Source organism: Octodon degus, unplaced genomic scaffold (assembly GCF_000260255.1).
Source record: "Octodon degus isolate 3935 unplaced genomic scaffold, OctDeg1.0 scaffold00072, whole genome shotgun sequence".
Taxonomy (NCBI): Eukaryota; Metazoa; Chordata; class Mammalia; order Rodentia; family Octodontidae; genus Octodon; species Octodon degus.
Window position 1 is genome coordinate 866,664 of NW_004524648.1, and position 14,122 is coordinate 880,785.

At 38.6% G+C, this 14,122-nt stretch overlaps 1 protein-coding gene and 1 pseudogene across 1 annotated transcript in view; one reads left to right on the plus strand and one right to left on the minus strand.

Moving 5' to 3' along the window:
• Positions 1-14,122, plus strand: part of Mettl16 (methyltransferase like 16) — an 87,459-nt gene that overhangs the window by 43,324 nt on the left and 30,013 nt on the right. Inside the window, exons 4-5 of the mRNA XM_012515650.2 lie at positions 7,089-7,229; positions 10,667-10,782. Of these exons, the coding sequence (XP_012371104.1) occupies positions 7,089-7,229; positions 10,667-10,782 (257 nt within the window). The remainder of the gene's footprint in view (positions 1-7,088; positions 7,230-10,666; positions 10,783-14,122) is intronic.
• Positions 3,424-3,715, minus strand: LOC101568852 (annotated as a pseudogene).

A 14,122-nucleotide genomic window follows, 5' to 3' on the forward strand; every position in this document is an offset into this window, starting at 1 on the left:
TTTTTTTTTTTTCTTTGTATTCTGTTTTTATTAGTACTATTTGCCATACATAATGATCACATCTGTCAAAGAGAATTTGTACCTGTACAAATTTGTAGTCCCAGTAGCTAGGACTACAATTGCACTTACCATAGACAGCTTTCTTAAATATTTCTTAAATTAGCTACTTCCTTCCATCCCTGCTACCTCTTTCCCAGTCCAAGTCATCGTCATCTCTTACTTTGTAGAATATCATCATAGGTGCTATGCTATGCTCCACCCAGTTGCTTCTCCATTCCATTCAGTATGTTTCATTCAGAAAATATGCATAAATCCACGTTTGATCACATCTTCTCTACTTACACAACTTCCTATTGCTTTTGTGATAAACACTCAAAACCTTGACTTGGATAATAATTTTTTTGATCTTTTCCTCTTCTCTTGGCTTCTCTAAAAGGCTTGTCATAATAAGATTCTTTTCCTTGCTTTCTGCACTTTTAATTCTTCTAAAAGAACTAAATGTGTTATTCCATGTGCTTAAATATTCTCTCACCTTTTCATTCTTCATACTATACTTAATTCTTAATTCAGTCTCTAGTCTCAGAAAAGGCTTCTCTAACCTCCTAGGCTAGTCATGGCGAACCTATGGCATGTGTGTCACAGCCAGCTGTTTGTTGTCATTAAAATCTCTGAAGGTTTGCCATCACTGTCCTAGCCTAAGATAAACTATAAGCTCTGTGAAATCTTATTTCTTCCATCATTGCATTTATTTTAGTTCTTAATCATACAACCATCTGATTATCTGATTGTCATTTTCTTCTACTAAATTGCAAAGACAAATGATTTGTGGAATAGTGCTGGATAAATACATACAGTAGACCTTCAAGTTATAATGGCCTCACTATGAACAATTTAGGTTATGACTAGAATTTTAAGTGTAATTTACGACCAAAGTCTTGGGTTATGAATTAAATGTGGGCCACGTGTGGGGTTGTAAACAGAGACTGAAGGTGCTAGAAAAGCACATACATGTATACATAAGCATGTTTGAGCCCAGATACCCACATTTGTGGATGTGGTTTCACTCAATGTTTTATATAATTGCTATGATTACTATGATCAAAATGGCCCCCCAGAAGCTAGGAAAAAAGCTAAGGAAGGGAATATAAAGAAAACAATCACAATCAAAAAGAAGAAAGAATTTGTGGAAAAATATAAGAGTGGTGTTTGTGTGACTGAGCTCACTAATATATATATAGCATGTTGAAATCTGCCATTTCAGCAATCTCACAAAGAAGACTTTGTTTGGGGTTTTTTTGTATCATGAATTGAGCTCAGGACCTTGTACTTGCTAGGTAGGTGCTATGCTGCTAAGTTATATTCCCAGCCTCAGGGACAAGATTTGTATAAGGAAGCTAGCTTTGCTAAAGGTGCTACTCAGATTACTGAGTCACAATTAGCAGTGTTAGATGAGGTAGAAAGGCTTTTATTAGTGTGGATCAAAAAAAAAAAAAAGACAGATGGCAGGTTATAGCCTGAGTCTATAATTTGTGAAAAAACTAGGACTATGAATACAGATATCATAGAGTAATCCATCATTGAGTGATAATGGTGAAACATTTCATGCCAGTAAGAGTTGCTTTCACAATTTTAAATTGAGAGCTGGGGTTTATGGCATGACTAGGCATTATGAAGCAGCTAGTGCTGATATAAAGGCTGCTGAAAATTATACATATCATTTTGAAATGATGACACAAAGGAATGGCTTTTGCTGTCATCAGGGTTTCAACTGTGATGCAACTGTCTTTTTCTGCAAGAAAATGTCCAGGAAGAGAAAAAAATGCCAAGCCAAAAGCCTCTGAAGGACAGGCTTTTGTGCTATGTGCCAATGCAAGTGGTAACTTCAAGATAAAGCCTTTCCTGGTTTGTCACTCTGAGGCCCCTAGAGTGTTCAGAAAACATAAAGCCATATGCGAAGGGTCATGTGGATATCTTAACACAAAAGCCTATGTAACAGGAGTACTTTTTCCTGAGTGGATCAGGGAGGCTTTCTGTCCCCTACTGTTAAGAAATGCCTAGGCTGGGTATGGTGTTGCACACTTGTAACCCCAGCTCTTGCGAGGCTGAGGCAGGAGGATTGTAGGCCAAGCCCAGTCACATAGTGAGTTCAAGGCCAGCTTGAACTAGAAAGTGAGTTCCTGTCTTAAAGAAAAGAGAGAAAGAAAGAAAGAGATTTAGAGGACAAGAGTTTACCACTCAAGGCTCTCCTTATCATGGAGAATGCTCCTGCTCACACATGTGATTTGAAAGAAGAGTTGGCTAAAGAATTTTCATGTCTCTCAGCTGCGTTCCTTTCTCCTGATACAACTCTTCTACTGCAGTCTATGGACGACCAGGTTATAGCTAACTTTAAGAAGCTGTACACCAAGGAACTGTTCCTGAAGTTCTTCCAGATGGTCTTGGATACAGATTTAACCCTTAAAGAGTTCTGGAAGGAACATGACAACATCCTTTCTTATGTGGGGTTAATTGAAAAAGTTCTGGGCCAGTGTCTCTCTAAGGACACTGAAATCTTCCTGGAAGAAAGTATGTCCTAAAATTATACAAGAGGGCTGGGGAGATGGCTCAGTAGAATAAGCGCTTCCCTGGCAACTGCAAATGTCTGAATTCAATCCCTGGTTCTGCCAAAAAAAAATTAAAAGAATAAAATTATATAAAAGAGAGACTTTAGGGCTGGTGAGATGGCTCAGTGGTCTAAAGCACCTACTTAGAACAAACTTAGCAAAGCACAGGGACCGCGGTTCAATCCCCCAGCACCACATGCCAGCCAGCCCCGGCCCCTGGTGGGCTGAGCTGGCCACACACACACACACACACACACACACACAAATTAAAAAAAATAAATAAATAAAGAGAGAGAGACTTTAAAGGGTGTGTAGAGGAGCCTGAGTCTTCAGTGGACCCTATGGCTGATGATATCACTATAGCAGAAGACGTAGACTTGCAGATAGATAGTGGTGATATTGAGGATCTGATGGAGGAACACTCAAGAGAAATTGTCCACAGAAGAACTTCAACAACAGCAAAGTTCTGGAATAAAGGAAATCCTAAATCTGTAGGGAAGACCAGACAGTGAAAGAGCCAGTCGTTGTATTCAGTTGCTTAGTGACAGTGTCATGTCATACTATAGAACAGTGTTAAAGAAAAGAGAAATAGACAACCTTAGACAAGCTTTTAATTCTAAAAAAGGTTGCGACCTAGTAAACCAGAAGCAGGTCCTAATGGACCATATGCTATCCCAAGAAGAGAAATGGTACCAGATTTCTGATATTCGTTTTTTTTTTTTTTATTTTGTTTTTAGTAAGCGTTACATAACACACTAAACGAAACTGCATGTCACATAATATACTGCTTAAACAGGGTTTAAGAGGGCCATAACTGAGTTATTTTTTCATCAATCAGGAAAATGCTTCCTTAATCAATGTTCTCCAAACCCTTTGACACATAGTAACGGTTAACTCCAGAGATGTGCCTGTCTCTTTCCATCAAACTCCACTGATACGGAAAATGGGCAACCCTTTTTTCCTTGCCCCCGCTTAGTGAACTGGTGGATGTATGCAGTGGCCACTCGGGGAATGACCAAGTACAAGCCCATGATGGCAACTCCAGGTAGAATCTCGAACCACATCTCGGCTCAGTGACCCAAACCCTCTGGTACTCTCAAAGGTGACCGGCTTCAGATTCCTGATATTCTTATGGAAAGGGACTTTTCTTTATTTATGTATTTGTGTGTGTATGTGGCCAGCTCAGCCCACCAGGGGGCGGGGCTGGCTGGCATGTGGTGCTGGGGGATTGAACCGCGGTCCCTGTGCTTTGCTAAGCTTGTTCTAAGTAGGTGCTTTAGACCACTGAGCCATCTCACCAGCCCGGAAAGGGACTTTTCTTCCAAATAGTAACCACTTTCCATTTCATCCTTCCTTTCTGCAAGCCCAAAATGTCAATTTGAATCATGATACAGTATGAAATTGTTTCTAGTAAACTAGGCACATTTTCTAACTTTTTGGTGAAAATATTAGGAAAATTATTGGTGTTTCTGGTAAATTACTCACATTATACAACTTTTTTATTTGGAAAAGGTGAGTTAAGGGGTGCTTTGGGAGGTTTTTCATATGGAAAAAATAGTCTTGACTTATAACTGATTTGAGTTACAACCAGCCCTTGCAAACAAATTGAGTTCATAAGTCAATTTAACTTTTTTTTGAAATTGACAATTTTATTTAAAAAATGGGGGCAATCAAGCTCTCCTGCTCTTGTGATCTTTTAGTAGTGTCAGTCTCAAGGTGACCCAGAGTCTGGTGGAAAGAAAGATGGGATCAGGGTCTAAGGCAAGCTGCACATTTGGCTGCAGGGATTGTCCTAGTGACAGTGGTTAAGTTGAGGCCCCTGGATGCTTTAGGCCACAAATCTCACCCTTGACTTTGGCCAGAGATAAGGGTGGGGTGGGGTGAGAGTGATATTCAGCAAATCCCAGAATACATAATTCTTAACATTCAAAATTCTGGATATTCCATATAAATTAAGCATTGTAAAAACAGAGTTTACCTGAAGCTGTTACCCTGTTATATTCATGGCAAAAGGTTGGCTGATGGGTTCTAGAAAGCTTAAAAGCCTGACAGCCTTTTTGGTGCTAATTTGATTTAAATTATGCCTCAAACCCTCTAAAATAGCACTTGGGGATATAGAAGGTTAATGGATTTTAGCTCTTCACAAGGGGCAGAGCTTGCTGAAATCACATTCATTCTAATTAGAGTTTCATATAAATTCTTCCCCTAGACTCCATCAGCTTGCTCTAATTGTGTGACTATACTTTCCATTTTTATTTATTATTATAAAGATTATTACCCACTTAAAAATGTCACTTGGGTTTCTGGGAGGATTAGAATGTAGGAATGAAAGTTCTTTGGTCTTGAGAATTGAGAAACTCTCAGGGAGCGGGGGTGAGTCTTATCTGCATTTATCACTCTGGAGGTAAATGCTTTTTCTCTTCTTTGACATGAAGTTGAAGTTTGTAAAAGAAACAGTCATGTGAGAGTCAGGGCCTGGGGAATCTAGTCTGTGTGTTTGGGTTTTTGTTGTTGTTGTTTTGTTTCCCTGTAGAGCTGAAAATGCTACTGAAATTCTAAAATTCTGAATGACTGGCTCACCAGAATAGTTAGATGGACTGAATAATTGTGGCTGCCTCTTTTTTGTTATTGTTTTTTGAGACAAGGTCTTGCCATGTAGTCTAGGCTGCTTTGAAATTTACTATGTAGCCCCAGGCTGGTCTTGACATGATTTTTTTTGCCTCAACCTTGCAACTGCTGTGATTATAGGGGTGTGCCAGAAGGCCTGGCTAATTGTGGCTTCTGAGTTTGAATACCTGTTACTCTCCTCCTCTTTCCCCTTCACAGATTCCCCAGGAGATGTTTATCCAACTGCATTAGGGCCAGGAAAGTTGGGCAGCAATCACTGTGACTGCATAGAGCTTCAGTGTTGCAGCCATCAGTCATTGTCCTGACCTCTAGTTGAGATTATCTCATGGAGAAAGGAAGTAGTAAAATGAGCCTGGGTTTCCTCTATCCCGTACTTCTTCCTGCTGGGTCTCCAGGGACTAGGCTGGAACCAGGATGTGGTCAAGAAAAAGCAGACCTTAGAGTAGTTGGTTCAGACTAACACCTATAGGCCTTTGAGCAAAACACTGCCTTTTCTTCTCAGATATACCTTGTACATTCTAATTGGCCAAGATTAGTCAGTGGTTGTAAAAGCCATATTTGTGGTTAGGATAGACCAGTCTACTCATTGCTTAGCCTTCCACATACAAGTTTAGAATCAAACCAGGCTGTCACAGTGATTTTTTTTTTTTTTTTTTTTTTTTTTTTTTCCCAGAACCATTGCCTCTCAGTATCTCCCTTGAACCTGTAGGGCTAGTCCGTGACTGATGTTTTGGATACAAATGAAGTATTTTTCCATATCTCCACATCTAAGAAAAAGAAAATTCCTTTTTTTTTTTTTTTTTTTTTGCACTTTTGGTTTAAGTGGCAGTTTACAAAATGTGGGCATTTATGCCATTTGGTGCCATAAGAAATTTATACACTATGTATTTTTTCTGCTTTTGGAGCATGAGATGTATGCTGATTTATTTAAATTTTAAACTTAATTTTTGTTTGCAGTTCATAATCATTATATTCCTTGTGGGGAGTTGGTGTATGTACATAACACACCTTTACTCTTTTTTTTTTATCCCCTTCTCCCTCCCCTCTCCTCCATCTCTTGGTCCCCTTCCTATTTCCAAAAAACCTGTCTCCCTATTTCCTATTATGCTGATCTGTTTTAAGCTATTACTATGGTATTTTAACAAACAGCATTCATTGATTTCTTTTAAGAAACTTGAGCAGCTATGCATCAGCTTGAGTGAGTAGTCCTGCATACAGTTAAGTTGCTCACTAGCCAGCCACCAGCCATTCTGGAAGGCTTAAGCAGGAAAATTACAAGTTTGCAGCTGGTTTGGGCAGTTTAGTGAGAGCTTGTCCCAAACTATTAAAAAGGGGCTGGGGACTTATCTGAGTGGTAGACCATTTATCAAGTATGCCTAAGATCCTGGACTTAATCCTAAGCACTGCAAGAAAATAAAATACTTTTTGTAAATTAAGTTAAATCGAGTTTTCACCATTTTTAGATAATCAGGAATGTGTAACTTGACTTCAAATTATGTGTACCTCACTTTATAGGAAACAGAAAAAGGTGGGCTGGGGTTGTAACTCAGTGGTAAAGCCCTTTGCTGAGTGTACATTATGTAAAGCACTGGGTTTGTAAACCAACTTGACTACCTTAAGCCTCCTGTAAAACAGAAAACACAAAAGAGAACTGCAAGATTTCTGTCCTTTAGGAAGTTTGAGTCTGATTATGATATAAGACTAACATACATGAAACAAATAGAGAATTTAGTAACTACAGTATGTACCTGCTTTTAATTTATGGTGTTAAAACTGTTAAAGATTTCTGAGAATAGTGTTTTGTCATTATTCCCATCTCTCCCAATGGTGTATAGCATGTGTTTTGTATTTTCCTAGGTACTGGGGCATCTTGCATCTATCCCTTACTTGGAGCAACCTTAAATGGCTGGTATTTTCTTGCAACAGAAGTGGATGATATGTGTTTCAACTATGCTAAGAAAAATGTCGAACAAAATAACTTATCTGATCTCATAAAAGGTTAGTATCACAGGGCCGGGGAGATAGCTCAGTGGAGTAAGTGATTGCTTGGCAAGCACAAGAGCCTGAGTTCAATCCTTGGTTCCGCCAAAAAAAGTTAGTATCACAGAATACTCTTCAAGCTTTAGTAATCTTTTTAAGACCTCTCATTATCTTTTGCTTTAATATACAGACGTTGATAATTGTTTAGAAATCTATCACATTGTAAAAATTGTAATTGGGTTTGCTGTTTTGATACCAAAATTAACTCAGAAAGAAAATTAGTACAGTTGAGCCTCATTACTTGTGAATTCTGTATTTATGAATTTACCTACTTGCTGATTTATTTTAGTAGATATTCTTGAATACATTTTTACAAATTTGTTGTATTTTAAGTGTTTTTTGTTTGTGTATTTTAATAGATTTAATTTTTTAGATCAGTTTTAAGTACAAGGCCAAATCAAAGTTATAGAGAGTTCTGTGTACTCTTTGCCCCTCAGTAGGCACAGCCTCCTCCCCCAGAGTGGGATATGTCAGTTAGAACTGACAGTCATTATCACTAATAGCCAGCTTACACTAATGTTCACTCTGGTTGCTGTATGTTACATGGTTTTAGATAAATGAAAATGATGTATATATCATCTTTCTACCTTGAAAATCTTTTGTACTTCACCTCTTCAATCTTCAGGCCACACTGACAGAACTACTGTCTCTATAAAATTGTGTTTTCCAGAATGCTGTATAGTTAGAGTCATGCAATTTATGTAGCCTTTTTTTGATTGGCATCTTTCACTTAGTAGTATTCATTCGCATTTTATCCATGGCATGACAGGATCTTGTTGTGTAGCTCTGGGTGGCCTTGAACTCACTATGTAGCCTGGGGTGGCCTCAAACTTGCATGTTCTTCCTGCTTCAGCCTCTTGAATGCTGAGATTATAGGTGTGTATCATGCTCATTCTAGGTGTATCATAGTTTGTTTATTCTCTAACTGAGGGACAATTTGGTATGTTTAATTTTGTAAGAGACCATCAAACTATCTTCTAGCATGGCTGCATCAAGGACCAGAGCAATCACTTTGGTAGAATATTTGTCTAGCATACATGAAACAATGGGTTGAATCCCTAGCACTTCCAAAAATTATTTTGACTCTATGTGGATCTATTTCTGTGCTCTCTGTTTTGTTCCATTGATCTTTTTCGTAATATCACGTCATCTTGATTATTGTAGCTTTATACTAAGTCTTGAAGTTTGGTAGTAGCAGCCCTCTGACTTCATTCTTTCAATATTTATTGTATTGACTAGTCTGTGTCTTCTACCTCTGTATAACCTTTAGAATTGGTTTGTTGATAGCTAAAATTTATTTTTAACTGCCAAATCAATACTCATGTTACTTTCATTGTCATTCACAGATGAATGTAGAGTGAGTGGCATATTTTTGTTTTGTTTTTTGAGACAGGATTTCCCTGTGTAGTTCAGACTGGCCCTGAACTCACTGTGTAACTTAGGCTGACCTCAGACTGGCAGTCTTCCAGTTTCAGCCTCTGGTGTTCAGAGATTACAGGTGTGTACTACCATGCCTAGTTCAAAACTTTTTTTTTTTTTTGAGGGGGTCTCCCTATGGAGTTTGGTCTTGTGCTCACTTTGTAGTCCCCAGAATGATCTCAAATTCCTAGCGATCCTCCTGTTTCAACCTCCTGAATGCTGGGATTATAGGCATGTACCACCTTACCCAGTTCCTCTTTGCTTTGTTTTGCTTTCTTTCCTTCTTTCTATTCTTTTTTTTTTGGAGGCACAAGTTTTGAAATGCCTGATGTGTTTGTGTTCTCAGCTGTGGTTGAACCAAGCAGCACTCTGCTTTATTTCACTTTCATATTATGACAGTATTCTTTTCATGATCTATTTAGTGCCATAGTTTTTGCATTTTGATGATTCTGCTATTTAAAATGGCTCCTTGGGGCTGGGGAGATAGCTCAGTGGCGTAAGCACCTGCCTGGAAAGCATAATATCCTGAGTTTGATCCCTGGTGCCACTGAATAAATAAATAAAATAAAATGGTCCCTAAACATAGTGTTAAAGTATGGCCTTGTGTTACAAACTGCAAGCCTGTACACAGGCTGCAATGTACATTACAGAGAAAATACATGTGTTAGATAAGCTTCACTTATACCTGAGTTATTATGCTGTTGGCCCTATATTCAGTGTTTAACAATTAGCAAAGTATATTAAATAAGGTCCTTAATTGGGAAATCACATTGTCATCAGAGTCTTCTGAGAATTTAATGAAGCCTTCATTTCCCCTAGTATCCAGTGGTTCAGTATTTGGTAGTTCATTGTTCATGAAATTTTACAGACTACAGTTGTCTTTTTTTTTTTTTTTTTATTTTGTGTGTGTGTGTGTGTGTGTGTGTGTGTGTGTGTCCAGCTCAGCCCACCAGGAGGCGGGGCTGGCTGGCATGTGGTGCTGGGGGATTGAACGGCGATCCCTGTGCTTTGCTAAGCTTGTTCTAAGTAGATGCTTTAGACCACTGAGCCATCTCACCAGCCCTATAGTTGTCTTGAATAGTTAAAATCTGCTGTATATGAAGTAACCAAATCACTAAGATTTTGAAAGGGGAGAAACTCTATTGCTGATTAAACTATTTTAAATTTTAGTTTATAGCATTCTGGTAGAAATAATCAAATCCCCTTATAATTGATTTTTATCTTTTTGCATCCATTGATTTTATTATGTCTCTTTGTGAAAGAAATCGGCTTTTCTTAGTAATGTTTAGCATATTTTATGGGAAAATATTAATGTTATTGATTCATTTGGTTTAATTCTCCATTACTGTATAACAGATTACTCTAAAATACAACAACTTTAAAGAGTAAACATGGTTCTTCCATAGTTTGGATATATTAGAATTTGGGTGGATGGGTTTACTGTCTTTCAGGTTATACTCAAGATGTTAGCTGTGGGGGCTGGTGAGAAGCTCAGTGGAGTAAAGCGCCTGCTTAGGCAAGCTTAGGCAATCACAGGGAATACATGCTGTGCCAGCCCTACCCCCAGGGCTAGCTGAACTAGCCACATAAAAAAGATGTTAGCTATGGCTGTCATTTGAAGGATTTGTGAATGAAAAGAGATTTGTTTCCAAGATGCCACACCCACATGGCCATTTTTACAATGAAATCTTAATTCATTGCCATGTGGGGTCCTAGAGTGTCCTTACACCATATAAGTCGACCTCTCCTAGAGCAGCTATTCATAAGAAAGCAAGGAAAAGCCAGTCTACCTTTCATGACACTCAGTCATTTCCAAAATATTCAGTCTGATAAAATTAAGTCACAAGGTTAAGCCTACACTCGCAGGGAAATTATAAAGTACACCTCTTGAAGAGGTGTAGTGTCAAGAAATTTATGTGCATATTTTAAAACCACTATTGGATTAATAGTGAACAGTTCTTTTTCCTCTCTTGTAGTGGTAAAAGTACCACAGAAGACACTCCTAATGGATGCTCTTAAAGAAGAATCTGAAATAATCTATGACTTTTGCATGTGCAACCCTCCTTTTTTTGCCAACCAATTGGAAGCAAAGGTAAAATATATTCTCCTTTAAAGTAATAGACTATTTATTTGCCTTGTTTCCAAAGATAAGAGCAAAAGGCAATTTTTATTTTGGAAGATGTATCATTTAGGGTGCTTTGATTTAAAGTACCTAAAAACTCAATTCAGGTTTAGTAGTTGGGTGTGGTAATGTGCACCTGGTACGCATGCCAGGGTTAATCACAGTATTTTGGGAGGCTAAGGTAAGAGGATCAAAAGTTTCAGCCCAGTTAGAGGAATTTAGTGAGTTGGTGAGACCCTTTTTAAAAAAATAATTAGGGAGGGGGCAGGTGGGGAAGTAGCTCAGTGTGAAGGCCTGGGTTCAAACCTAAGTTCTGGTGAAAAAAATAAAAAGACTTAGCAGCAAATATGTATCTGAAAAATCCAGTAGTAATTTGAGTTTCAGAAACAATTTGAGGGGCTGGGCAGGTAGCTCAGTGGAATAAGTGCTTGCCTGGCAAACACAAGGGCCATTTGATCATGGAATTCATAGTGTGTATAAAAGCTGAAGCTCTTTTCCAGGTTTCTCTAGTTTCTGCAATACTGAACCAAGTTACTGAACTGTAGTATATAAATATACTATGTAGGGGCTGGTGGGATGGCTCAGTGGTCTAGAGCACCTTTTTTGGAACGGGCTTGGCAAAGCACAGGGACCGCGGTTCGGTCCCCCAGCACCACATGCCGGCTGGCCCTGCCCCCTGGTGGGCTGAGCTGGCCGCGTACACGCGCGCACGCACACACACACACACACACACACACACACAAATAAAATTTTAAAAAATCTTTAAAAAAATAATAAATAAATATACTATATAATTTCACCCATCTAAATTATAGGATTTAATGATTTTTAACACATTCACTGAGGTGGATGACCATTGGCACAGTGAAATGTGAATACTTTCATCATACTAAAAAGGAATCTAGCAACCACTTGTTCTGGTTTGTCCCTAGCACCCTGCGCTAGTATTGAGCTAAGTATTGAGCAGTCCATTTTCTGTTTCTATAGATTTGAGCTGTTTGGACATATCATGTAAATGCAGTTACACAAATATGGCCTTTTGTGACTGACTGACTGACTGACTGACTGACTTTTATTAAGATTGATACTGAGTTCAATCCCCAGTACTACAAAAAAAAAAAAAAAATTGATGTACATTTTTTCCCCCATTTATGTATTTGGTACAGGGTCTCACTATGCAGCTCAGACTTATAATAATCCTTCTGTTTTCAGCCTTTCTGACACAGGGATTACAGGCATGTAGTAGCATGCCTGGACTCTGTTGCCAGCTCACTGCACCCCAGGGGTGGGGCTGGTGCGGCATGTGGGACCGGAGATTGAATCGTTTCTAGTATATACTATGGCATATACTAGTATTATTATTCTTTTGGGAAAGACTCATGGGTGCTGGCCGCAAACAAAGGTACACAGACACTCAGTGCAAACAAAGCAAGGGCTAGAGCAAAAAGGCTGCCATCCTGCCTTTGGCTTTTATTTTTATATAACTTGAGTCTCAGCCTTCGGGTTACTTTAGGTGAACATGTAAGATCCCATCATATGTGTCCAAGATTAATGTTTAGGCTATACTATATGTGAGAACCTGCTAGGCATCTGGGAGCAAGGACACAAAAACAGGGTGTCCTTGAGTACCAAGTGTTCTTGGTTACTTCCACAGCTGTGGCTGCCCTGTTTTCTTTTTCCTCATCCCACATGCTCTGCAGGTTATTTAGCATGTCTCTATATTAACTCTTTCTTATCCCAACATTATTCATTATTTCTCTTTGTTGCCAAATATTCAATTCTGTGGACACATCACATTTTTCTGTTTATCAGTTGATAGTCATCTAGATTTTTTCTACTTTTGGGCTCCTAGGAATAGTGATGTAAATGTTAGTGTACAACTCTTTCTGTGGGCATAGGTTTTCAGTCATCTTAAGTATATAACCAGAAGTAGACCTGCTGGGTCTTTTAGTAATTCTGTTTAATTATTTGAGAAGCCACCAGACTCTTTTCCAGTGTTGCTATACCATTTTATAGGTTTAGCAGCAGTAGTTAGTCTTCAAGTATTCCAATTCTCTGAAGCCCCATCAACACTGTTTGTTTGTTTGTTTATCTTCTTTTTTTCTCTCTCACTCACTTTCATTTTTTGTCTTTTAAAGATAGGGTTTCATTATGCAGTTCAGGCTGGCCTCAAATTCACGATGATCCTCCTGCCTCAGCCTCTGAGTGCTGGGATTACAGGTGTGCACCAGCATGCCCAGCCTATAGTCTTTGTTATTGAAGCTTATGCTTTTGGTGTGTCTTAAGAAAGTATTCGCTATCCAAAGTAATGAAGATTTATTTTATGTTGTATTCTGAAAGTATAACCCCCCACCCGTAACCACTAGTGATTAAACACAGAATCTTTGTACTGAGCTGTATCCCACCCTTTTTTGTTTTCTATTTTGAGACCATCTTGCTAAGTTCCCAGGGCTAAGCTTGATTTTGTGATCCTCTTGCCTCATCCTCCTAGAATGCTAGGATTGTAAGTATATGCCACTGCCACCATGCCTGGTTTATAATTTCTAACTTTTACATTTAAGTCTTGGGTGCATTTTAATCCATTTTTTTGTGTGATATGAGGTAAGGATGGGTTTTAAATATAAAAAGCAAAACTGTAGAAGTACTAGAGGAAAACATAAGTAAATATTTAATCATTAGGTAGATTTTCTGTGTATGGTATTAAAGCAGAAAACATGAAAAATTAACAGTTGAATTTTTAATTTTTTAAATTTTATGTATTTATTTTGCAAATTTGGGATTGAATCCAGAGCCTTTGTACTCAGCTGCTAAGCTATATTCTCAGCCTTCCACACACTTCTTAAGATTTTAAGACAAGATTTTACAGGTTGCTAAATTGAGGGCCGGCGAGATAGCGCAGCTGACTAAGCACCTGCTTAGGCAAATGCAGGGACTGGAGTTCGATCCAGGCACCACGTTCTGTGCCACCCCCACCCCCAGGTGTGTGGAGACCGTGCATGGTGGCGCATACCTGTGATTCCAACACTGGGGAGGCTGAGAACAAGAAGGTCAGAGTCTGAGCTGTGTAAAGAAGAAAAATTGCCTAATTGCCCAGGCTGACCTTGAGTTTGTGACCCTCCTGCCTCTACCTCCCAGAGTGCTGAAACTATAGACATGTACTATAGTGGCAGTGGTGTGCAGAATTTTTTAAATATTTATTCACGAAGATGGAAGATAAAGTCTCTAGGAAGGAATATTTGCATGAATGCAATTATTTAAAATATGTCTATGATTTTTATTTTTTTTTTAAACATTTATTTATTTATTTATT